Genomic DNA, 27,014 nt, shown 5'->3' with positions numbered 1-27,014 from the left:
GGAACCCCAAAGAGGTCGATTAGTATCGACTATTTATATGCTGCCATAGGGTCCCGGCATAAAATAGGCCACCCTTTCCTTTCCGGTAGGTGTCATAAGAGGCGATTAAAAGAATTAAATGATCGAGGACTGGACAACAGCGTTCCTCTTAGAACATCAGAGCCTAGCTGCGGTTAACAATTCGCCTGACAATCGTGGCAACTACTGGCGGAGCCTCCTAATAGGAGGCCTGTATTCACTAGTGGACAGTTAATGGCTAATATGGTATGGTATGAATATGGTAGTTACATACAAATAATTCATATTTAATAATATTTTTTGATAAAGATTTTAACATAAATAAAACGATAGTATAATGTTAAAATGGTATATTTATTACAATGCAATATCTCCGGCCGGCATCCGTGTAACGTCATACAAAATTTGTTTAACGCCGACTACTTCATAAACTTCTAACACTTTATTATAAAATTATATAATCTTTTGGTTCATTCCATTATTAAGTGCACTTTAACAAACGTTCGACTTAATGACGTGAAGGCTAAACGCGATTAAAGCGATTGGAAATTCACAATTTCCACGGCATTCAATGACAATTAATACACATAGTAAAGTATACAGTTTACAATCAAACATATATTCAAACGCATGTATCGTTTGAATCGAACGCGTTATCAGATATCATTTAACAAACTGTATACAATAGTGATGTATATCATAACAAGTTTTGACAGTAAACTATTCATCGATTCGATAGACTGCAAAAGTCCGCTGCAAAATTTTTTCATATGGTTCTACAAAATCGCTAAAAGTCCAATTAGAAGTAATATTACGAAATTTGTTTCGATACCTTATATTATAATTCGGCCGTGCAATGTTTTTTAAAATTGGCTCGCATATTTAGTTGAATGGCATGCACTTTTAAAGAAATTACAGTGAGTAAAATAGTAGCTAACATAGAAAGGTACTTTATATTAAATATGTATTTAGGAATTTGTAATTTCAAACAAAGGCACGCCAAGATTATTTACAAAATAAGGAATGACTTTTTGTTATCGAATTGATATCAAATCGAATAGACGTGAAATATAAAGTAATATTTATTATTTAATCGATATGATTTTGATTCGATCCCAATTCGATTAGACAATTCACCCCACAGATTATTTGAACATTTTGAACTTTTAACGACATCACTCATCGATATTTTTTTCTAGATGACATGAAAAAAAAAATTGGCGGGAATTCTCGAATTGATTTCATTTGTAGAACTATAATGGCGAAAGGCGAATAGTTTACTGCGGGCTCGTTAAACGTCATTTGAGGCCTGTGCCTTCTTTATGTTAGAGTCAACATAATCATGATGACTGTAACACTTTACGTTGTATTATTAAATATTAATTACACGCAACGGCAATTAAGTACCCATCCGAAAGTATTTCAATTTGATTTTTAAAAGTCACTATATTTTTTAATTAAACTCAAATAAGTGAGAAACTGGACAATCAATAGTTAATATAGAATATAGTAAAAAAATAAATAAAAAAAAAAAAGAATTGGAAGAAAACATTATATATATACACATATAAAATTAAATTGAAATTCTCTCAGATGAAATAATTTACACTGCCTTTTATATACATTTTGGTGGAGAAGATAGATATTATGTATAAATTTATTTCAAACTTTCAACAATCTTCGCCTCTTGTAAGCTCTAGCAGTTACATATTAGAATGATATTTTAATATTTTTAACAGAATCGCAATATTTTCGCTACAGGGTCGGAACCTTTAATTCTTTATTATAGAACCTACATATACACATATTTGATCAAAATTTATAATAATGCGATAGGTGTTAAAAACTGGATTTAATATAATTTTATATATATTTATACAAGTGAAGCAATACAATGCCTTTGTTCATTCTAGGTTCTAAAACCGTACCATATAAATATGTATGGCCAATAGTAGACTGTAGTGACCTTAAATGACCATGATGGTACCAATTAGGTGCACTGCACATATAATTGATAATTAACAAACACCATAGAGTTCCGACCTTGTAGTAAAATATATTTATACAGTATAATACAAAATGTATTTACATGAAAATAAAACTCATAATTTATTGGTCTAGTTGCACGCTCAGTAGAATAATCAACATCATTTATATGAAATCCTCGAATTTAGAAATAGTATGTACCATGTAAAGCTATAAACATTAGTTTGAGGATGTAGTATGTGTACCTCGCTTTAAGACTAGTATTATGTTATTGTATTATCTGAGATATGCTAGTTTTATACACTCCATTGGAATTTATCATACCAATGTGAATAAATTTATTCTTTAATGGATAATGCTGCCGATGTTATGGATAAAACTGTGTCACATGACTACTAGACAAATTACTTAGAAAGGGTAAATTGAAGATATTTAACAAATGTATGGGAGTCTGGGCCCATATTTAATTAACTAAATTATTTAAATTGTTAAAATATTTGAACATTTCTTGTAATTGTTTATATTTATATAATAAGTTTACTATTGTAATATTTTGGAGGAAACAATAAAGAGTATCTATCTATGTAACATTAAATGAATGAACACAGATTAGTTTTTATTTACAAATATTTTTGTTTCAATTAATTGTGCAGTAAATTAATTTTATACAACTTTTCGAATATTCACTATACTTTTCTTATATTTTTTAGGACACTAAAAAACTGGGCCCATCCCCTTCCCACTTGATTAAAAAAAACAGCAAATTATCCTTCATGTAACAAGTTCTAGTGTACACGTAGATTTTACGTCGTTGTCACTCAACACCGATATTCAAATATGGGGTCTCATTCTGTTGTACAACAGCTATAAACAAATACATTTCCATAGCGACACCGCTTGTATACATGTCATAGAGAGGAATTAATGCCGAAAGAGAACAAAAAAGTGTTTTATTTATGTTTTTTGATGTACCCTTTTACTTTTTACCGTTTATTATCAGACGGGCTATGTATGTTTCTTTGCCACCTTTGTGGTAAAAAAAAAAATTGCGCTAATGATATAGTTTAGTTCTATGGGTTTAAATGAGACTGAATATGGATACTGATGTAGCCGTGTAGTCCCGGCATAGTATAGGACAGCCCTTCCTTTTCCGTGGGTGTCTTAAGAGCCGACTAAGCAAAGGCGAGGGATGGACAGTAGCGTCCCTCTTAAAACATTTCTAAAGCCTGACTGCCAAGCGTGGCAACTACAGGCAAAACCCAGAAGTGGACAGTTAAAGGCTGATATGATGATGGATACTGATGGGATGAATTAATTGATAGTGTATATATATATATTAGAGTCTATTGTATATAATATGAAAAGTATTCTATCAGTGATACCGCGTATGTTAATGTACTTTGATCTAGGACATGAGCTTGTTGATAACATACTCCGTAAATCTATTACAAGCCTCTAAAATTCACAATTACCCAACAGGCAAAACGAGAAGTAATTATTTTCTCCATGTAGATATTAAATTATATCTGAATCTTTGGTGCAACGTGTAGCCTGAACAATTTGATTATCATTAGTTATGTGACAGTTTAAAATAAATATGGAGGCCGAAAACCGTCAAAAATTCGTTAATTTTAAAAATTAGAGGATTTCAGTAACTCTAAGGCCGCCTGTAAGTTTTACTATATTAACTTATGATAAATTTGAAAATGTACACTCTCAAATCACTGATCGTCAGGGCCGTAGCTAGAACCAAGTTTAGGGTAGGGCAAAAGAATTTTCTGGTAGGGCAGAAGCCATAATTAATTGACTTCGAATATCTAATCTATTTTTCTTGGAATCTTTCATTTTAAGGTAGGGAATTGCCCTACAATGCCCTCTCCCTCTAGCTACGGCCATGCTTATGTTTAATCAACCAATAAGTTACGACACCTAATTAAATTACATAAGTAAAATTACAACGGATTTCCAAATGTAAAATCTCTGGTAAGCAACCTAATAGTTAATCAACAAATCAATTATTTATAGTAGTATATATACGTAAATAAATATGCAAACGAAACTTTTAACGTTGAATTTGCAAATGTAAATTCCCTGAGTTACTGTTAATCGACCGCTAAATTATGATACGTGAGTACATAAATAAAATTTATAGATGTAAAGCAGACCTAGAGCTGTTTTTAAAATGCACATTTATACTTTTTTTATGTTATAAATTGACAAATTCAAGTTAATCAATACTTCTATGTGCCCAGTAGGTATAATTGAATTAAATTTGGACACATGTGATTATGTCAAGAAAGCTGCAATATTTATAGTCAATTCAATTTAAGCTCAATCAATCACTCTTTTATTATATATAGATAACGTTATTTAAATAAAAATTATCCAATCCAATTATATATATAATTACTGTTCTAATAAAACAAAATATGTATGCTAATTAGCTCAGAGTGAATCGTAAAGCAATAATTAAAAATCTAAATGCTTCACTGATCAAAACCAAGGGCGTTCGCGTACAGTACTCGTACAGAAAAAAAAAATAGGACAATTTGAGATTTTTAAATACATTTTTATAAATAATGAATAATCTTCCACCGATTTTGTACTAAATTCTATTAATTATTTAATCAATATTTACAGTATAATAAATCGAAAACAAAAACATATTTTTTTTGGTAAAAGCGCTTGGAAGTTAAAAAAAACGAAAGAATAATATAAATAGAAGAACCAAAATTTTTATTATCTGTTTTTCCTTTTTCTATTTGGTAAATACGCTTGGAATTTATTTTTACAGAAAATTACTAACAAAAAAAATATTAGAATGAAAGAATTTTAAATTATTATTTGTTACACTATAATAGACTACAAAAATAGTCTTACGTTACAATTTAAAAATTTTTACACAAATAAAATTTTCAATTGTAACAAATATGGGACACAGTAGAAAAAAAAAGAATCATTGAAATCTTGCAAGCGAAAATTTCTCTTAATATATAGCCAAATTATAAAACTGCTTCTTAATGTCGGTTAAAAAATAATACCAAATTTATTTACCAAGTAAAAGAGAAAAACAATATAAATGTAACGGTATGTACATAACAAGCCAAAAAAACTAAACATTCATTCAAATGAATAACTTTCCTGAAGTAAACAGTGGAAGTGAGTAATCATGAGTAATATCGATACCGATCCGATATCTATATATTGGAAAAAATGTCATCGCCCATATCGGTCGGATATCTATTTTCGAATATGTTTAAAAGTCTGTCTTTAATATTATTTTTGGATAACAGACTTTAAACATATTCGTTATTGGGCCAGTATTTAGATATTGTAACTAAAATATATATATACCCCTAAAAATATAATAATAAAACAAATATATTGTTGTAGTGCGTTCTTTTGAGTTGTTTTATTAAAAAAAAAAATTCAACTCTGCCAGAGTTGAAAACTGGAGTTTTTACGTTTTCCAGAGCATTTCCCCCCCATTTTCTCATTATAAGAACCTTCCTCGAACATCAAGGAATATTTGAAAAAATAAAATAGCCGAAATTGACGAACTTAAAAACATATTTAACTAATCATTTATATCATCGTCATTTCAGCCATTATCCATCTATTGCGGAACATACACTTCCCTCATAGACCGCCATAAGGAACGGTCCTGAGCCACTTGCATCCACTGACTATATAAATATATATGTAGATAGATATCTCTACTTCGATATTCCGTTACACGCACACTATTTAGCTTGTTATGTGCGTTCCGTTACACGAAATATAGTGTAATAATTTTGCAAATCAATTTCGTATAATTTTGGCACTTTCACCATACTTTTCAAATATATATCATAACGTATTTAATGTGGAAGTTAAAGATTCGTCATATTAAAACGTCCATTACATAATACCAAAAAACATTTACAATTTAATCTATTACGCTAGATTTAAAACAAATATACACACACAAATAACCTAAGTATACAACGGAAAGAGATCTGCTAATATATATAAATATATATCTCTCGGAGTAATGAAAATTATTTCGAAGCAACTTGCCCTACTCAATCAAATAGCCTATAAGGAAGTTTCGTTGTTATTCGTGTATTAACAGATTTGAATGAAATTTGGTGCATAAATAGACAATATCACACGTCAGTTTCCATCTTAATTAACGCAGGCAAAGCTGTAAATTACAGGTAGTTAAATATGATAATCGATAAATATGTTGAAACCAATGCTAGTTTCAACACAAGTGTCAACAAAGAATCAGCAAAATTGACAATTGACAAAGATATCGATCAGCTTAAGTCAATACTTTGAAATAATTTCCATTAGCTATCAATGACTAACAGAGCTTCAAGTTGGAAACCAATTTTAAATGAGTTATCTCTAATAAGTCCAATACAATTAGGCCACTTCATAATTTTCTCTGTAGTTTCTCGCAATCTCACAGTGAATACAGCGATTGCGGTGGAAAACAATTACGAAGCGGTCTATTCTTGTCCCTGTTGATTAGGCGTGGGTAATATGAATACCGATCCGATATCTATATATTGGGTTTCTCTGGACATCGATGGCGGGAAAAGGTCGTCACCCATTTCGATATCGCCCATATCGTTCGGATATCTATTTTCGAATATGTTAAAAGTCTGTTATGCAATATTATTTTTTGGATAACAGACTTTCTACATCTTCGTTATTGGACCAGTATATAGATAACTAAATATAGATATTGCTATATATTACGCATGCCTACTGTTGATATTGCAATTTGTCTACCGGATTATCAAATTTCTAATCCAATGACAACACGCGACTTTCAATCTACAATCAGTTACAGAAAAATATAATATGTTGATTATTTATTTATTGTATTATAAAATATGTGGAATATAATTGGTAAGTTCAATGCCTTATGGCCAGGGCCGTAATTAGACCCACGTTTGAGGTAGGGCAAAAGCACTTTTTGGTAGGGCAGAAGTCATAATTAGGTGATTTCAAAAAAGCGAATCTAATTTTCTTGAGACCTTTCATTTCAAGGTAAGGCATTGCTCCTCAATGCCCTCCTCTAGCTACGGCTGTGTTTATTACTTTATCTGTTAATTATTATGTAAAATAAAAGATAATTATTTTAAATTTAAAGGTGTCAACGGAAATTACTACCGTTCAAATTGCCGTGCGGTCTCGGCATAGAATGAGCCACACCTTTCTTTCCCGTGGGTGTCATAAGAGGCAAATAGGAAAGGGTGAAGGATGGGTAGCAACGTGCCTCTTAAAACATTTCTAAAGTCTATGCCTGCCAAGCGTAGCAACTACTGGCGGAACGCTCCAAGGGGGAGGTTTACGTTTAGCAGTGGACAGGTAAAGGCCGATATGTTGATGATAAACAGAAATTATGCATGTTTGGGTTTTATTAAGAGGGTAGGTACAGAATATGTGTATGGGTTTAAGGTTTATGGATTATTTTCGGGTTTAACTGCTCATTATTTTCGTGTTTATCTATGGTCAAACTTTGGAGTATATTAAAAAGTTTACAATGAGAGGATTGGAATTTTTTTTTTATTTAATTGTGATTGGTTTTAGGATTTAAATGTAAATACATTTAGAATTTATTTATTATTGTGTATTGGAGTATATCAAATAGTTTGCTTTCATTGGTGTCGATTCTGATGCGCAATTTTTCCAAACCCATCCCTTTACCTAATATTTTAATTCGATAATTTTGCGAAATTACTATTTTTTACCACCATAAACAAAATTAACAATAATTTTGTGCTAAATCTATTAGAAAATTAAGTTCATATTGGTCCTTATAATAAAAATATCAAATTGAAATTTTTGGACATAGGTTTAGAAAAAGTGGCGTTTCAGAATTGATCGCATCGGGATGCCAAATATATAGATATTGGTATTTTAAACAAAATGTATAATCTCATACATATATTTCTGTGGCCAACTGTAAACAAACACTCAGTGGCGACATTTGAACAAATCAGAGATAAGATGATGTAATCAATCACACCGTATTCATCTATACACGTAGGTTCAACCAAAATGAATCATTTTAGAAAAATCCAATACATCACAGAAATAAATATACAATTTATCTCATTTGATATCTGGGTATGATTCCTACAGTCCATTGGTGAAGCACGAAATAATTATTCTTTATACTGAAGACTAGCTAGTTGTATAATAATCTTATATATATAAGGTATATTTGATATTAACATTAATTTTATTAGTCTTTTTTTTTGTTATTTTAATTTTATTTATACATTTTTTTATTCGTAATCAACAATTTACATTTGACAGCTAAACATTTCACATTTCTAAAACATTTCACTCGGATTGAACCTAAATTAATCTATTAAATCATAATGAAATAATTAAATCTAATGGTAATAATAGAGATGTGCTGGCTTGTGACGTCAATGCATCAAGTGAGACATACAATCTTGCACAACATAATAACGCCATATGCACATCAACGTATCAGAATACACTTCATTGGAAAGAAGGTATCTTAAAATTAATAGTAACATTAAATAAAGGAATTAAAAAATAAAAATATTACATGACAAATTAGAATGCTAACTACGCTTTATATAACTAGCTCTTTTGAATAAATAACTTCTATTCATTTGTTTTTAATCTATGCCTGAGCAAAGCGTCCGTACTGCGTCACTATTCGATAATCGATTCTACACTCGTTATTTCACCTTCGATTCGCGCGGGTCCGAGTCGACCTGACGGGCGTCTTCTTCGCTTTGCTCGCTTTCGCTTTGGTCGCTTTGGTATTCGATTTCGCTGATCGATTGCTCTCGATCGAGTCGATTCGGCGGTCCGACTCGAACGAGAAGGCCGGCACCACGTTCTTCACTTGTGACGGCGACAAGCTGATCTCCAATCGCCTTCTTCTGGAACGTGTCATGCGGACATTCTGCTCTTGTATTTCTAGAGTGAGAGGTGCCATTGTTTTGGTCTTTTTAGCTCGTGCTACCTTACGTGTAGTATCCGCTTTCTCTGAACTACTTTTCCGAGTCGCCCGTCCGTTTTGACCCTTCTCCCTCAGCACAGGTTTAGTTGTTTCCTCGTATTTGCGTTTCCTAGTCGTCCTAGTCACGACTGTCTTTTCGTTCTCGATAGATTCTTTGGTTGGTCTAGTCTTCTTTTCTGTGATGCTCTGATTCCGTAATACTCGTTTGGGTGGAGGGCTTTTAGACTTTGCCTTCCTTCCGTTTTCAGCTTTACTCCGCAGTGACCTCTCCCCGTTCACTTCCGCCTTCTTACTCTGTCTTGTTTCGACTTTTCTACGTTTCCTGGGTACGGGGGAAGTTGATTCTTTGGATTTGGTGTTACGTGTTGCCTTCGGGAAGGCTACCTCTGTTCCGTCTAGACCTTGACTGCTCTCTACGTAGATATAGTCGTCCAGTTTAGACCTGGATTTAGCATATGTCTTTTCAACGGGCTTAACTGAGGGTATCTCATCCTCGTCGAACTGAGGTTCTGTGGGTTCATCAACAGGTGTGTCTTGTGTGTTTGCCTTTATTAGTTCTACATCATTCTCTATAGAGTTCTTATTCATCCTATTCTTAAGGTTTGCAATTGTCTCGAGCAGAGAGGTCTCCTTGACCTCATCGGACTCATAATGTGGGTCTGATTGCGACGTGCCAGCTTCGGACCCACTCGAAGAGCGCTGCTTATTCTTACTGCGCCGCTTGTACAGTTCGGCCTTGGTCATGTCCTGCAAACAAATTGGTGGGTTATGCGAAGTCGATATAAAATGAGAAAAACATTGTGCTGCATCTACTACTAGAGAAGAAATATTTATTCGGGCAATACAAAAAAAAAAAAAAAAAATTAAGGCAAGACAAAGTGACATTTATGTATTAGGTAATAGAGCATAGGGGCTTTAAAATCGGTTTGATATCAATGTCACTGATTTTCTATACATGCTATAAATCATTAAAATTTAATTTTTAAAGGAAATTGAATACAAGGAAGTGAACCGGATTATGGAGACATTGTGTATGGACCACGACTATTAGCCAGAACTCAACGTCTGACTCAGAGAGTGCAAAATGCATGTTGTCGTTTTTGCTTTAATATTCCCCTCCCGAAGCCATATTAGTCCCTATTTAAACAATGCTTCAATTTTAAATATGGAATCGCGAAGACAGTTACATCTGGCTAGTCTATTGTTCGATGTAATAAAAAGTGAACAGCCAGTTTATCTCTTTAAAAAACTAAATTTCTCTTCACGTATGTATGGATGCAGATTCATTTGTTCGAAATTATCATTTCAAGTACACAGAACTGTGGCATTTACTGGCATCTTCCGCTACCAAGCAACAAAATGTTGGAACAACATCCCGCCACCATTTAGGCATCCGACTACCGTACACAGTTTTAAAAAACATCACAAAGAATACTTATTAAAAAAACAAATTTTAGGCATTCCACAGAAATTTCTTGGCTAGCGGTTGCAATCTCATGTAATGATTTTTAATATTTTTTTTTTTCTATGTTTCTCTTATAAATATTTTCTTTTTTTTTTTCGCTTTATCCTTACCACTCAGTTAAAATTATATCAAATTATACTCTGAACTATTTACATTATTTTTATTATACACACACCGCACAGACAATCACTCTTTTTATTTTAATTATTATTTTCATGTACCCTCAAATGGGTTAAAGCTGAAAATCAGTGTTTTGTTCCTTGGACAATGTTACACGCTGAGCTTCGACCTTTTTGTATTGCTGCAGATCACACATAATAACACAATTTTATAAATCTTATGTTTTATTATGTATTATCTATTCTTATGAACATGTTGTGTGATTAGTAACAAACAAATAAACGATATATCTATCTATCTAACCGTGTAATAAAATGAAAATATCTAAACACAAAAGTACTTCAGTAGTAGTATGAATGTGAGTGTAAGTGTTAGTGTGAGTGCGAGGAGTCAGTGCCAGTTTGTGAGTGTCGATATGAGAGTGAATGAATGTCTGTCTAGTGACAGTGCAAGGGTAGTGGTACTGGTAATGGTTGTGGTGGTGGTGGTGGTGGTGGTAGTGGTGGTGGTAGTGGTAGTGGTGGTGGTGTGGTGGTAGAGGTGGTGTGGTGGTAGAGGTGGTGTGGTGGTAGAGGTGGTGTGGTGGTAGAGGTGGTGTGGTGGTGGTGGTAGTAGTGGTGGTGGTGGTGGTGGTGGTAGTGGTTGCGTTGGTGGTGGTGGTTGTGGTAGTAGTGGTGGTGGTGGTGGTGGTGGTAGTGGTTGCGTTGGTGGTGGTGGTTGTGGTGGTGGTGGTGGTGGTAGTGGTTGCGTTGGTGGTGGTGGTTGTGGTAGTGGTGGTGGTAGTGGTTGTCGTGGTGGTCGTGGTATTGGTGGTGGTATTGGTGGTGGTGGTGGTGGGTGATATTTACCGAGAGGTGGAAGGGCGGCGAGTCGTGGTGGTGCAGCGCTAGCAGCAGCGCCGACGGCGACGGCCGCTGCGACTCGTCCACACTCAGTAGCGACGACGCCAATCGACGACTGTTACTCGATACTGACGCCCACGCGTCGCCTGTCACACGAGGAAAGGAACATTATGCGACAATACTTATTACATCTATATGTAATATTATTTACATTGAGGGGCAGACCTCTAAATTAATATTAGAAATTGGAAAGATTTTTTTTTGTCTACTATGCATATAAAAAAAAAAAATGCTTTTTTGGTAAATTTTGTACTTATATATCTGTGCAAAATCGGGGCTGGTCGCTAGGAATTTACAAACGAGCCGACCATAGGACAGTCTGCTGATGTCCGATAGTAATACAAAATAATAATCAATCAATTAATTGAATGATTCGATTTGTTATTCATTTAATTTAGAGAGAGTTTTTGTGATTATTTCAACAACACTTGGTTAAATTTTCATTAAATTCCATTGAAATGAAATTACCATACACTTAACGTATTAAAGCCAGAGATAGAGATAGGCTAAGTAGACAACGTCACTCTACGATTGATTCTAAATTTGCGCCAAAATTATAATACAATAAATACGAATTTCGAACGCATGAATCTATGAATGAGAACGTATAAAAAGAAAAAAATTGGCGCCAAATGCATAAATCTATCAACTTGCATCGCATATTAATCTGTACTGACTGACCACAATAAGATCAAACAAAGATATGCAAATAAATTATCTATCTATATAAGATCAGTAGATTATAAATAAATAAATAATGCGCATAAAACTAATGAGTGATCACTTACCATCCATACTAAAGCTGCCGATTCGGATCCTATCCATTAGAGCTGTTACCGGTTCTTTCTTGGAAACCAGTTGGAACGGCGCTTTACCGCTCAACATGCAGTACTGAAAAGCGATACGATTTTACAATAAATATAAAAAATAGAAATCAAACATCCAAACTTGCTTAGTAACACATGCCTTATCATACCTACTTGTACAACAATTAGTCCATTACCTTAAGGTTGTCTTGAAAAGATTTCTCTCAGCAATAAGACCGCCTTACTGTATTTATACAACTGTACCGTTGCATTTATTGTCTTGCTTATTTCCTATATTGGTATAATGCAAATAAAGTACACTCATTCATTCAAATAGTTTTCTTAATTCCACAAACGTGACAGACAAGCGTACAGACCATCTGATGGTAAACTGACAATGTAATTCATGTATTATATTTATTTGAGTACAATAAACAAATACCACTGGGCACATTGCACAGCGTTTCCATTTATCTACACCCATATATAAATGATATATCTCCTTTGAAAAATAAACTTTATATTATGAGAAATTAAAAAATATAGCTACCAAAAACATCTAAAATACCTATCATTGATAGGAATTAGCAACTAATTGAAAAAAAAAAAGGGGGAAGCTCGTCTCTCAATAATAAGTAATGATCACTCACTCTTGAACGGCATAGGATTGTGTTTGCATGGCTGTGTTTCGGTTTGAAGGGTGGGATATGGCGTGAATTTACTGGGTACAGAGGAATATTACCCGAGTTCTCAGGCATGGCAACGCATGGGGGGTATCATGTGCGAAACAGTATACACTGTTATGTCCATGGTACTGCTCATGTCTATAGGCGACGGTTACCACTTTCCATCAGGTGGGCCGTCAGCTTGTTTGCCACTCTAAGTTGTATAAAAAAAAAACTTTTTGTAATATGGATAAAAACCATATTACGCCGACCCCAAATGATAATTGGGATAAAGGTAGGAAGATGATGATGATGATGACGATGATACAAGTAAATTATATTATCACTTAACACATAGGATACCTTATGTGCTGATGAAGGCGAGCAAAGTCGCAGGAAACAGTTATATAAATAAGATCTAGATACTTACAAAGATGACGCCAAGACTCCAGAGATCGACCGAGGGCCCGTAGCCGGGCGCAGTGCTGCTTCGCGCTCGGGAGACGACTTCGGGCGCGGCGTATGGCAAACTGTTATGGGGAAACAATATTGGAATTAAATACATATGCACTGACTATACCATACATTTTATTACTAATTAGTGAGAAAGCTATTAACTAATTTGTCCTTTTCAAATCTTCTTCATCTCACTATCTGAAGGAGCGGTTTGAATTCCTGCATACCGTCAATTCTTTTAATCTTACGTCTTCCGAGGGCCTCCAGCTGAAGACTCCGGTACATTTCTCTCATTTTTATGACAAATCGTTTACGGTGCAAGCTGTTCGACTATGGAATGCTTTACCAGTTGCCATACGAAATATAATATGTCTGGTTAGTTTTAAAACAAAACTGAAGAACTATTATTTGAGCAAGTTGTCATCTTCTTAATATGTTTATATGTTTGGTTAGCATACTTATTGCTTGCATACTTTTCGTGAACAGTATTTATATATTTTTATGTATTTGTGTAGGCGTTTATATCCATGTATGTATATGTGTATATATATATGTATGTATGTATGTATTGTAATTTTTTATATTTATAAATAAGTTTACTAATGTAATCTTTTGGAGGAAACAATAAAGAGTATCTTTCTATCTATCTATAATTTGTAGTTCTAAACTATTTATACATATACATGGGGAGTATCGTTAGAGTGGCTGTCGTAAGAGGCGACTAAGGGAACTTAATGGAAGAGGATGGCCAGCAGCGTTGCTCTCAAAACATCACCAAAGCCTAACTATGGTTGTCAATTTACTTGTCAAGCATGGCAACTACCGGCAAAACACCCCTTATGCCTTTATGGGGAAGCCTATATTCAGCAATGGACAGCTAATGTGATGAGGAGTATCGAACCCATTGAAAGCTATTATTAACCATTAGTCCTCTGTCAATGTCGTCAATGACCCTTGGAAACCGCCGTGATTGGTTCCTGGTGAATTCATCACGATGGGCCAACTAACTTCATCCTCACCCATCACTGGTGCCTCACCAGCGTATACCGGTAGCGGAATGAAGGTTACCATTCCATTTACTTCATCAATAAATTAGCCTCAAAACACACACAGAATATTTATAATCGTTTTATCTATGTAATAAAAAATATTATATGTACTACAAAACTGAGCGGCATCGTGGGTGTCACAGTATATCCTGTGACATCCTTAGTACAGTTAAAGCGGTGTACGTACCTGAAGCACGGCGTCATCATTCGCGGCCTCTCCTCCGACTCGGGAATGCGGCGAGCGAAACCAAAGTCCACCACTTTGATACTAGCCTCACTCAGTCGACAACTGGTTAGCAGGATATTCTAAAAAAATAATAAAAAAAAAAATCAATTAGATACTACTACTAATATTATACTACTATTACTAATATTATAAAAAAATATTTGTATATTTGTTACGCCGTATCGGTCCAGGTATAGAATGGGCCACCCCTTCCTAAAAGCAATTAGATATTTTACTAATATCATAAAAAGATTTTTATATATTTAATACGTCGTGTGGTCTTAGCATAGACGGCGCTTTTCTTTCCCGTAGGTATTGTAAGAGGCGACTAAGGGAACTTAATGGTCAAGGGATAGGCAGCATCCCTTTTAAAACATAACCAAATTCTAACTGTGGTTAGAAACCAGAAAAAAATATCACAGTTTACTTAAATTGGGGCGTTCATTCCCATCTCTTATAAACCATAAACGACATGGTCCATGACAACTGACCTCTGGTTTTAAATCTCTGTGGACGATGTTCTTCGAATGCATATGCCGAACTGCAAGGGCTAATTGGGTTAGCAGTCGCCTGGCCACCTTCTCACCAGGCACACCGATAGCCAGCGCCGAGGCTAACTCACCACCGGTCGCCAATTCTGTCACTATATATGTGAATGCCTGGAACAAAATGTATAGTTAAGTGTTTTAAATGGACGATAATGTAACGGTAAGCCCTCTTGTGCTATGAGGTGAGGTGAAGGTGAGGACGAAAGAAGGTCAGTTAGACCATCGTAATAAATTAAGCCGTGTGGTCCCGGCATAGAATAGGCCACAGCTTCCTGGAGGGATGGACAGCAGCGTCCCTCTTAAAACATCTTCAAAGCCTAACTGCGGTTGCTAATCCGCCTGCCAAGCGTGGCAATTACTGGCAAAACCCCCCCAGGAGGAGGCTTATGTTTTTTTATACAACTTAGAATGGCAAAAAAGCTGACGGCCCACCTGATGGAAAGTGGTAACCGTCGCCTATAGACATGAGCAGTACCATGGACATAACAGAGTATACTGTTTCGCTCATGATAGCCCCCATGCGTTGCCATTCCTGAGGACTCAAGTGTTATTCCTGTGTACCCAGTAAATTCACGCCATATTCCACCCTTCAAACCGAAACACAGTCATGCAAACACAACTGTTTCACGGTGGAAACACGAATGGGACCGAGGTACTCAAGCAATCGACTTTTGTACAAAGTCTCCCTCTGGAGAAGTCCAGCAGTGGACAATTAAAGGCTGATATGACGATGATGTTGATAATAGATAGATGATGACTCACAATATCGTGGACTACTTCGTGCAGGGTGATGATGTAGGGACAGCCCTGACACGCTTTCAACAACTCGATCTCTTGCTTCACGTCCTTCTTCTCAGTTGAAATTATCTAGTGAAAGACAAATTAAAGTTCAGTGTTCAGTCATTTCCATTTCATAAAGCGAATAGGGAACACTCATCCGTCATACTCGTGAACGGAACCTTATTAGAAATAGTCACGCTCTAACTGATTTATAAAATCGTTTAATGCCAAATAAATCTATTTTGAGTATTGAAATGTTTTTTTTTTCTTTAGCTCAAAAAACTCAATGTACACATACACAAAGGACAAAATTAAAAAAAAAAAATGTTTTGGCTTTTACCAAGATGCGAGACATCTAGTTACAAATTTTAATACATTAGTAAAAATGTAATTTTTCGTGGGTAATGGAGGGCGAGGGATGGGCAACAGCGTCTCCCTTAAAACATCTCTAAAAACCTAACTGCGGTTGCCAACCCGCCTGCCAAGCGTGGCAAATACTGGCAAATCCCCCATTATGGAGAAGGATTATGTTTAGCAGTAATGTAATACTGAAACTTACTTTGACTGCATACTCCTTGCCGGACTGCCTGTGTATGCACTTCCTACAGACCGAGTATGAGCCGTCTCCGAGCAGTGGCGTGCTCAGATCAACCGCGTACTTCTGGAAGAACGGTGAGTCCTGCGAGCAAAGAAATCGACGCTAAGTAAAAAAAAAGAAAAATAAAATATATATTTATATATATTCTTTATTGCACTTGTAAATTATATTGGTAATGCATTTATAAATATTGTGAGCAAGGGTGGACTTGTCTCTGACAGAGATCTCTTCCAGTCAACCCAATGCAGTTAGAAAGCATGTTGTTAGCGGGCAGCTGAAGTGCTACAACTATTAATATTTAGTATACATAAACAAATATACAGTTAAATAAAATATTAAGATACATAATAAAATATTCCATAAATACATATACTATAAATAAATATAATACCTACCTACTTATACAATAGATGTTAAAATAAATGAATATACTACCTACAATAGAAATTTAGTTAAATGATTTTAAGGTTTGACAGTTCAATTATAAAAATGAAAAATTAAGATTACGGCTCAAACGAAAGAAAATGTAACTTCAACCTTTTCTTGAAAGAGGTAATTGAAGGGCTCTCTTGTATGTGGGAAGGGATTATTTATTTAAAATTTGCATTTTAAATAATTAATATTTTTATTTAAACACAAAAACAGTTATGATGACAACAATAATACGAGACCAATATGGAATTATTATCGTTTACAAAAAGAATAATCAAAATCGGATCAAATTTGGCAAAGATAACACAGATTCTGAATAAATATGTTGTGCAGTGATCTCGTATAGACAAATAAATAGTAGGACACCTCCCACTAGATGGAGCGACAACCGCAAATGTATTTCAGGGAATTAGTGGATACAGACGGTTCATTACCGATGCTTGTGATAGTCTGTGGGTAAAGCTTATGTTTAGAAATGGGCAGTTAACGGCTGTAAGGATGAGGATGCAGGATGGAGATGAAGGATCTTTATTAATAGTTACCTTGGCGACCCATCCTTTTAGCTTGTCATGTTTTTGTCCCGTTGCTTGCATCCATATCTGATCAGATATTATGTTTTCCGAGAACAGTATACTTGGGGCGACGTATGAGTAGCCTGCAGAGAAGAATTCCAACATATAATATAGGTAGAACACTTTCAATTGTAGTAGTAAATTAATATGGTAATAACTATGTTAAAATCGAAACATCCAAACAATTAATTCGTTTTCATTTGTCCTAGTATTTTTTTTTAATGGATGATAATGGAATGGTAACCCCACCCGCGCTATTAGTATACACCGGCGGGGCACCAGTGAAAGATGATAGGTGGGGATGAAGCAGGTCAGTTAGCCTATTGTGACGAATTCAACAAGAATTGTTCACAATGGTTTCCAGGGGGAACCACGTGGAGGTCGACCTAATAAGGCATATTGCTAGCAATGGGGCTCTCAAACTCCATTGCTAACAATCCCTTTCCCCCCTTTGTCCTACTATTGAACATCGGTAGACTCTTTATTCGTTTGTTTATATTATATCCATTAAGTTTTAACGAAACAGACTTCAGTACTTGCCTAGGAACAATTTGTCATGGTGTTTGGGCGCTTGCGCTGGCGAGTCGGTGGGGGGCATCCTGGTGAACTCGTCGGCGAAATTGCACGTGTCCGCCGCGTGCGAGAGCTGAGGCACGAATGGAGCGGGGACTTCCCGGCGTGCGACCGCCTCCCAGTCTAAATTCTGTTGGGCAATAAAAACATAAGTGAATTTCGAAATCAAGGAGTCTTTTTTTTCTCAGTTTGGTACACTTAGGTTACTATAGGTGTACCGTTCTCGCTTTTTGATAATGAATAGAATAAAACTGTAATAGTTCTCATTGCTTTTTTTTTTTTCAGTAAATAATTTTGAATTCTCCCGTCCAGTTCAGTAAGCATAATCAGGTCAAAAATAACTGTAAATAAACTACATACTACATGTTTATATATTTTGCTCCTTCTTCTTGTTCTTTGCTCCATAAAAAAAAACTACTTCAATCGTATGAACACTCAATTGTTGATAGGGAGGAAGCCAACACAATGACTAACCTGGAAAAAGGGATGCCTCTTCAATTCTCCCGCGTCATCTTCGCCGCCGCCGAGACGCCGGCGCGGATCCTTTACTAGAAGCCTGTATGGATAATACGATAAGCGTTTTAAAACGGAATCGTTTGAAATAATCTTTCTTTTTAGAATAAAATAGAAAACATTTATTGCCTGTAAACAAACAATCACAATGGAAAATACATATACAAGATGTATAGTGTTAGCTTAAAAAGTGCCTAGCTTAGACTAGTGCTAGCTACGCTAAGCACTAGTCTAAGCTAGGCACTTTTTTAATGTTATTCTCCTACAAGCCCTTCGCAAACGTGAAAACTATTCACGACTCAAGATAGATGTAATTCGACTATATATTATTGATTGATTCAAACTGTATGTTTTCCTGAAAATAAATAAATAAGGTTTTTAAAAAAACAAAACCACCAAAGCTATTCCAAAGTTACTTTCAATATTGGAAAAAATAATTTCCGTAAGCACTGTCAATATGAGCTAGTTATAAATATATAGGTGGTGAATTAATTTGTTTCGTGTTTGATTTTCAATAAATATAAAACAGATACTGTCTAGTTCTTTTGTTTAAAAATTATTACAATATTGTACACCGCTCTACCCGCTGACATTGATACTCCTTTCCACTTTGGGTTTTGCTAGAAGAGAACTCTTTTAGAGTTAATTTTGCCTTTGTACATTTGATTACCTACGTCATGTTTTTATGCATAATTAGTGTGTACAATAATAACAATTCTTTATTAAGGTTACCAGAACCCACTTTTTATATTTTACAAGTTATTATTATATTAGTAATTATATTATATTTTAGAAATTAATATAGCTGGGTTCTTTCGACATGCAACGCAATGCAATGGTTCATAGAGAAAGAATCCAGTCTATTTGCTAACAATATAATTTCTTTGGCATTAACTTCCAGCAGCAGTACCGAACCGATATGACATCATAACCTTCAAGAGTATATTCCTTTTTAAAAGGCCGGCAGCTCACCTGCAATGTCTTTGGTTTTGTGGACGATCAGGGGCGGCGGTAGTCACTTACCATCAGGTGAGCCGCATACTCGTTTGCCCCTTGTGTTGTAAAAAAAAAAACATAACCAGAACGCAGTTGAATGAAGTAATAAACAAATAAATAAATGTTAGACACTTACTTCCTAATGAAGTCCTGTACTTCCGGACTGACGTCCGTGGGCACGGGATAGCTGCAGCGGACTATGCGCTTTGTGATCTCCTGCTGCGTGTTCTTCTCGCCCTCGACCGTGAACGGCGACGCGCCCGTCAGTAGCTCGTAAGTGAGCACGCCCACTGACCACCAGTCGACGGCCTGAGAACAAACAGACGGACGTGTTAGTTTAGATATATTTGTATTTTCTTACCAATAATCAAATCTTTGCCATCTTGTCCTAGCATAAAGTGAGCCACCCAATCTTTTCCTGTGGGTATCGCAAAAGGCGACTAAAGGAACTTAATGGGTCGAAGAATAGGCAGTGGCGTTACTTTTAAAACATAACTACGGTTGCCAATCTGCTTGCCAAGCGTGGCAATTACTGACAAACTCCCCCCAATAGGGGGAGGCCTATGATCAGCAGTGAACAGTAACGCCTGATATGATGAAGAATAATTAAACCTTGGCGATTACATATATTATTATTATTTATTAAATCAATTCATTTTCAACCGACTTCAAAAAAAGAAGGAGGATTTCAATTCAAGTTTTTTTTTTATGTTACTTCATTACCCCGTCACTTATAAACCGATTTTGAAAAATCATTTCTTGTTAGAATGCTTTTAGCATTAAGTCCGCTATGTACACATATATGTACCAATGAATAAATAAATAAATAAAGTGTCTACTTTCAGATTGTGAGACAATAATGAAATAGTAACCCCGCCTGTGCTATCGGTATACGCTGGCGGGGCACCAGTGAGGAATGATAGGTGAGAATGAAAGCAGGCCAGTTAGCCCAACGTGATAAATTCCACAAGAATTAACTATGACACTTTCCAGGGAGAACCGCGTGGAGGTCGACCTGATAGGGTATATTGCTAGTAATGGAGCTGGTAAATTATACTTTCAGATTAGTCTCAGAGAAATTATTTAACTGAAAGAGCATAAGGATACCTACTTTCAGATTTTATAAAAGTCGGTTCAATAGTTGAGTATTTAAATCAAAAGAACTCGTTAAGCCACGATAGAAATCGGTATTACTTTTTATATCCAATATTTCTTTATTAAATTAATCCGTTTTCCCCATCAACACCTATTCACCTTCGGGTACAACGTGAAGTTTCAACGTTACCACCGTCGCCTTCAAGTACCACCACCCCTTTAAAAATACGCAAAGTATGACTTGAACTGTATTCTTTCACCTTTCTTCACTCAATTTATTTTATAAACAAATCGAGCTTATCATTCGTTCCGAACAGCGAGCTACATCGCAGTTTGATTGCCCCCGCACGAAATGGAGCGTGAAGTTATCATTTTGCAGAAGGTCGCGTTACCTTGTTATGGTTTATATTTTATATTAACATTCAAGGATGTGCATCATTATGGGTAATGAGCCTATGTATTCATCATCATCATCATCAGCCTTGTACTGTCCACTGCTGAACATAAACCTTCTGTTAGGGGAGGTTTTGCCAGTAGTTGCCACGCTTGGTAGGCAGATTGGCAACCGCGGTTAGGCTTTGGAGATGTGTTAAGAGTGATGCTATTACCCATCCCTCACCCACCCTTAGTCACCTTAATACGTCCTTTTTGAAGAACCCATACTGTAATCTAATGCATGTAAAATTTAAAAAAAAAGTTAAACTGACCATTTTGTCCTTAAAGTCAGTTACACAGCAAAATTAAGAGTATCTGTTGAGCTGTAAGTATTTATTGGGCAACATTGTCCCAGAATATTGTTTAAAAAAATTTTAAACTTGGCACAATTAGCAAATATCAACAAATGTCGGTTTTTATTTAGTCATTTAAAAATTAATAATACAAAAGTAATAAGTTATATAAAAACCGTTGTAAATCAAGGTGATTTATACATTTTATCCATTCTTATTTTGTTAAAAAGACATTCCACATTTAATTATTCGAATTCTGTTTTTCGAACAGTATTATATTTATTAGAATTAGTATTTGAAATTGCCATTAAATTTTTAGACAAATGTTGTTTTTCAAGTACGTTATATGTAATTTTAGAGAATCGAAATTGATCCAAGTTTTGTTGTTTGTTATTGTTTTTATATTATATCAGAGTTTGAGAAAAAAAAAACAAACACTGTATCAAAGTAAATTGTTCACGACAAACAAGATAATTATGAACGTAGCAACAATAATCGTATGTAAATATTTTTCTGGGGAGCCGACGACTGCCGACGTTAGCCGAAGAGGGACGAACGCGGTGCTTCCGCGGGAGAAACCTTGGCGACCGATTGATATTAAGGTATGTATATAACATTACAATTGCAAAAATACTATACTAGTACATAATTAATAAAACGTAGTTTCATTTATTGAACACAATTCGCCTGGCAATTTTTTTTATCCTACGATAAGAATGAAATTATCTTATTCCAGTAGAAAGAACAGAAAACTATGTGCCTCCCATACTAATAAGGTACGTTCTGCTGTTAGTACAGGAGGCCCGATATTGTTTTATCCTTCTATGAGGTACATAGGTTTTTTTTTGTGGAGAAAATATTCCGTTTGGACTGGTCTTCTTTTTAATGAGATGACAATGGAATGGCAATCCAGCTCACGCTAACGGTTATACAACGGCGGGACACCCAGTGAAAGATGACAAAGTGAGGATGAAAGCATATCAGTTGGCCCATCATGACGAAATCAACATGAACTAACAGCGATGGCTTCCAGGGAAGATCGTACAGAAGTCGACTTGATTAGACTATTATTATATTGCCCATTACAAAAATCTCTTCTCTCGCAGGTATCTGATATTTACAGTCTCTTAGACATAAAATTAAAAAATAAAGCATTAATATAATTTAAAAAAAAAGACTTCAATTGTGACAACTAAAGATTTGATTTAAAAACTAAACTACTAAAGAGATTTTGCTAAAATTTCTATGTTACCAATATGTAAATATATACTTTCAGATTAAAAAAGAATTATTAAAATCGGTTTACAACTGACGGAATTATGAGTTAATACATAAAATAAATACAACCGAATTGAGAACGCCCTTTTTTAAAAAGATGAGGCCGAACACTTCAATTTGCTGTCAGATCACTGCTTTATAGTAATAGAACTATAGATTATAAATGACCAGAACAAAGTACATGATACACTATCTTAATTACCAATCAAGTATCAACAGTAAATTTTAATAAGTTATAGATTATAAAAAAAAAAAAAAAAATTTGTCTATTCAATATAAAACCTTTCTAAATTCAAACAATCACTTTTGTACTCATGTACGAATTTCTACTTAGAAGAATAATAAAGCTCATCAGTGAATTTCGAAATTTCATCGCGACTCTTATGAGTGATAGTGACAGATTTGGACATTATAATGGGGGGTATAAGGTCCAAAATGTGTTGCCGCAACTCGGAACCGAACCTTGAACGTGATAGGAGCGAGGTCGACAGCGATTGCGGAAGGTTACGCTGTAATATGTACAAAGAAATTTGAACTCTATAAACTTATTGGTTGGTGGGTTTATGGAGATGGTGTTTCTAAGAATGATTAGAGAGACACGGCTTTTTTTGTGAGGCCGTTAAGGTTTAATTTTGTTTGCTTGTGAGACTATGATAAAGTAGGTCATTTGCAGATTTCGGCTAGTTTTTGCATAGTAACCATTAGCCGTACATCAATTCTGATCAAGGTTTCCACGTGTACTTAAATTTTAATTGTCGATGTGCCAAATATGATAATAATGGTAATATTTTACTGCAGCAAAAGTATTTATTATATGTTGATTGGTGATACGGGAAACCCTGCCTGTATATCGGTATACGCTGGCGGGAAACCAGTGGGGGATGAGACAGATGAGAATAAAACAGGTCAGTTGGCCCATAATGATGAATTCATAAATTATTAATCAAAATGGTTTCCGCGTGGAGGTCGACCATGATGGAGTATATTGTTAGCAATAGGGCTATTAAAGCCCCATTACTAATAATCTCTTTCCCCCTATTATTTGTTGACTGTGGTACTAAGTTGTCAATACAACAAATATAATATCAAAATCGTCAGGGAGGTTGACTTGACACGGTTAATTACTTATAATGGGGCTGGTAGTCCCCATTACTATCAATCCCTTCCCCTTTCCGGTTTATGATTTTTTTAATGGATGATAATGGAATGGTAAACCCGTTAAATTCAGTACGACGGTTTCCACTGAACCACGTGAAAGTCGACCAGGTTGGGCATATTCTTACAAAGGAGCTAGTAGTCCGCGTTATTACCAACTCCTTCCCCACGCGATTTAAGGTAGTAGGATCAATTTCCTCACAGTACAAATATTTGAATTCATGCGTCTCTTTCTATTGGTTTGGGTGGTTATATATGTTCAAATCATAACCCAAAAATATGCAAGCAGAAGTGATAATAGACTGGTCAAATAGCTCGCAGAACCGACATGGTTGGAGATGAAAGGTTCTTCAGTGTCGACCAGGTTCGAGCAAACGGAGTGTAAGTCGACTCTCCTTTAAACGGAATGACAAATGCATTGCAGGGAGTCAGTGAATGCATGTGGCTCAGGACCGCAGGTGCAGCAGTTGTGATGATAAAATAACGGCTGATGATGCTGATGACGCCCATCATACGAGAACAAAACTTATATGGAAATATGTATAAACGTGTTTCTTTCTCAGATGAGTTTTCATTACAAAACAAGTAATAATTTATAATAGTTTAATGTAAGAAACCTAGATTAATTAGAAAGATAATGAAACGACAAAATATGTAATAAATGAAGATAACTGTTTAGAATCGATTATCTGATATACTTGTAACAAGATTTAACACGTTCGATGCACGTGATTGCATTTAGTACTTTCTATTGGATGTACTAGTGCACGTATTTGCATAGGAGAATATTTTTATATAATAGATAGATACAGATAGGTAGATACTCTTTATTGTTTCCTCCATAAGATTACAATAGTAAACTTTTTATAAATACAAACATTTACAAGAAATGATCACAGTGAGAAAACAATGGGCGGCCTCTATCGATCGCTAAGAGCGATCTCTTCCAGGCAACCTTTGGATGGAGAAGAGTAATTATAAACAGTTTGACTGGAGGCACGAAACTGTTTGTTTTACGGTACTAGTTTCTCGAGGTATCAAGATGAAACATACAGCAGACTGATTGGGTTGGTAGGGGGTAAGTTTCCTTAGTCGCCTCATACGACAGCCACAGGAAAGGAAGAGATGGCACATCCTACGCCGGGACCACATGTACAGACTATAGACAATTGTATTATATTAGTAATTTTTTTTTTAATAACTATTTTATTATAAATTGCTATTCACGCAACTTCGTCTGCGTGACTCATACAAAATCTGGCAAGTGTTATTGTATTTCTCCACAGCAAATAATACAAGTGTGAAAAATTTCATCATGATTGGTTAAGTCGCTGAAACTTACAAGGTAATAACCCTTTCACATTTATACTTTTGGAAGGTTTCGAATGCCTCGGGCGTCCTAGTATACTCTGCAATTGTCTAATGTCTACTCGTATGAAGAAGCTCAAGTATAGCATTACACAATTTTTGGAGATTTTTGACCTTCGCTCTCTTTATATAAATGTAACGTGCAGTAATTATGGAAAGTGGTACCGTCACCTATAGTCATGAACAGCACCATGGACATAACAGAGTAGACCCAGCCCCATTGCTAGCAGTATGCCCTATTAGGTCGACCTCCACGTGGTTCCCCTGGAAACCATCGTAAACAATTCTTGGTGAATTCTTCACGATGGGCTAACTGACCTGCTTCATCCTCATCTATCATCCTTCACTGGTGCCCCGCCGGTGTATACCGATAGCGCGGGTGGGGTTACCATTCCATTATCACCCATTAAAAAAAACAGAGTAGACTGTTTCGCCCATGATACCCCCCATGCGTTGCCATTCCTGAGGACTCTGGTTTTATTCCTCTGTACCTTGTAAATTCAATGCCATGTCCCACCCTTCAAACTGATACATAGCAATGCAATCACAACTGCTTCACAGTAGAAACACGAATGGGACAGAGGTGCCCAAGCAAAGTGGTTTTGTACAAAGTCTTGCTCTGGTAACTGATTTAGAATAATGATTATAATATGAAACAATCAAAACTGTCGTTACTAGTGGCTGTTTGTGAACCAAATCGCTTGAATTACTCCTCAGTTAACTTAACCCGGTTAGGGTTAATGAACGTCGTTTAATTAACATATTTATATAAATGTCAACGTACAATTCATAGGAACAAAGAATTAGCATTTAATTTTTAGACAACTTTCAAATTAATATTTTTTTTAACAACAAACAAGCTGATCATCATTGTCGTCATCATAACAACCTTTTAATTATCCACTGCTGAAGACATGCCTCCCCCTTGAGAGGTTTTGCCAGTAGTTGCCACGCTTGGCAGGCGGGTTGGCAACCGTAGTTAGACTTTGGTGATGTTTTAATACAGACAGTATAGAAAGGGCCTCTCCCCTTCCTATCCCGTGGGCGCCGTAAGACTAAGTCGAGGAATGGGCAGCAGCATGCCTGCCTAAAACGTCACCAAAGGCTAATAGGGTTGCCAATCCGCCTGCCAAACATGGCGACTACTGGCAAAACCCATTTTTTGGGAGAGACCACAAATTCAGCAGTAGGCAATTAACGGCTGACTTAATACCAGTTAAATTATCACTAAAAATATCAAACTGAGAACTTCCTTATTCGAAATCGGTTAAAGGCGTGAAAACCGCGCAAATACATAATGTATTAATATTAACAAATCTCACTGCCTTGAATAAAATAAGTAATAAGTGAGCACTAGTATTGCGCGAAGCAAACGGTGACCTTGTTACAGCGATAATTTCGTCAAACGACTTGCGGCCGCCCAATGTCATGCGAATTATTCCCCGCATAATGTGGACGTACAGACGGACTGACAGACTGTGTATATTATTATATTATAGACTACATTAGAAAGTGGTATCCCGATCTGTAATCCGCACTACTTGTTAATGATCTTAACAAGTAGATGTCGCTGTTAAAGAATGCGTTCCGGTGTTAAGTCCATCATATATATATATATATATATATATATATATGTATATATAATTTCTTTCATATACTGCTTTTTTTAAAATTTCTTATTA

General features: G+C 35.5%; 1 protein-coding gene across 2 annotated transcripts in view; it reads right to left on the bottom strand.

The window, feature by feature from the left end:
* Nucleotides 1-353: 353 nt before the first annotated feature.
* Nucleotides 354-27,014, bottom strand: part of LOC113523171 (ribosomal protein S6 kinase alpha-4-like) — a 139,979-nt gene continuing 113,318 nt past the window's right edge. For both annotated transcript variants that reach the window (XM_052891907.1, XM_052891908.1), the window contains exons 7-18: nucleotides 19,845-20,017; nucleotides 18,674-18,755; nucleotides 18,167-18,329; nucleotides 17,597-17,709; nucleotides 16,584-16,703; nucleotides 16,007-16,111; nucleotides 15,188-15,355; nucleotides 14,658-14,776; nucleotides 13,396-13,495; nucleotides 12,283-12,385; nucleotides 11,441-11,580; nucleotides 354-9,754 (exon numbers count right to left, since the gene is read on the bottom strand). In XM_052891907.1, coding sequence (XP_052747867.1) covers nucleotides 8,726-9,754; nucleotides 11,441-11,580; nucleotides 12,283-12,385; nucleotides 13,396-13,495; nucleotides 14,658-14,776; nucleotides 15,188-15,355; nucleotides 16,007-16,111; nucleotides 16,584-16,703; nucleotides 17,597-17,709; nucleotides 18,167-18,329; nucleotides 18,674-18,755; nucleotides 19,845-20,017 — 2,415 coding nt within the window. In that variant the 3' untranslated portion in view covers nucleotides 354-8,725. The remainder of the gene's footprint in view (nucleotides 9,755-11,440; nucleotides 11,581-12,282; nucleotides 12,386-13,395; nucleotides 13,496-14,657; nucleotides 14,777-15,187; nucleotides 15,356-16,006; nucleotides 16,112-16,583; nucleotides 16,704-17,596; nucleotides 17,710-18,166; nucleotides 18,330-18,673; nucleotides 18,756-19,844; nucleotides 20,018-27,014) is intronic.

Source organism: Galleria mellonella, unplaced genomic scaffold (assembly GCF_026898425.1).
Source record: "Galleria mellonella isolate WM207_F2 unplaced genomic scaffold, CSIRO_AGI_GalMel_v1 utg146, whole genome shotgun sequence".
Classification (NCBI taxonomy): domain Eukaryota; kingdom Metazoa; phylum Arthropoda; class Insecta; order Lepidoptera; family Pyralidae; genus Galleria; species Galleria mellonella.
This window is presented reverse-complemented; position numbering and strand designations above follow the sequence as displayed.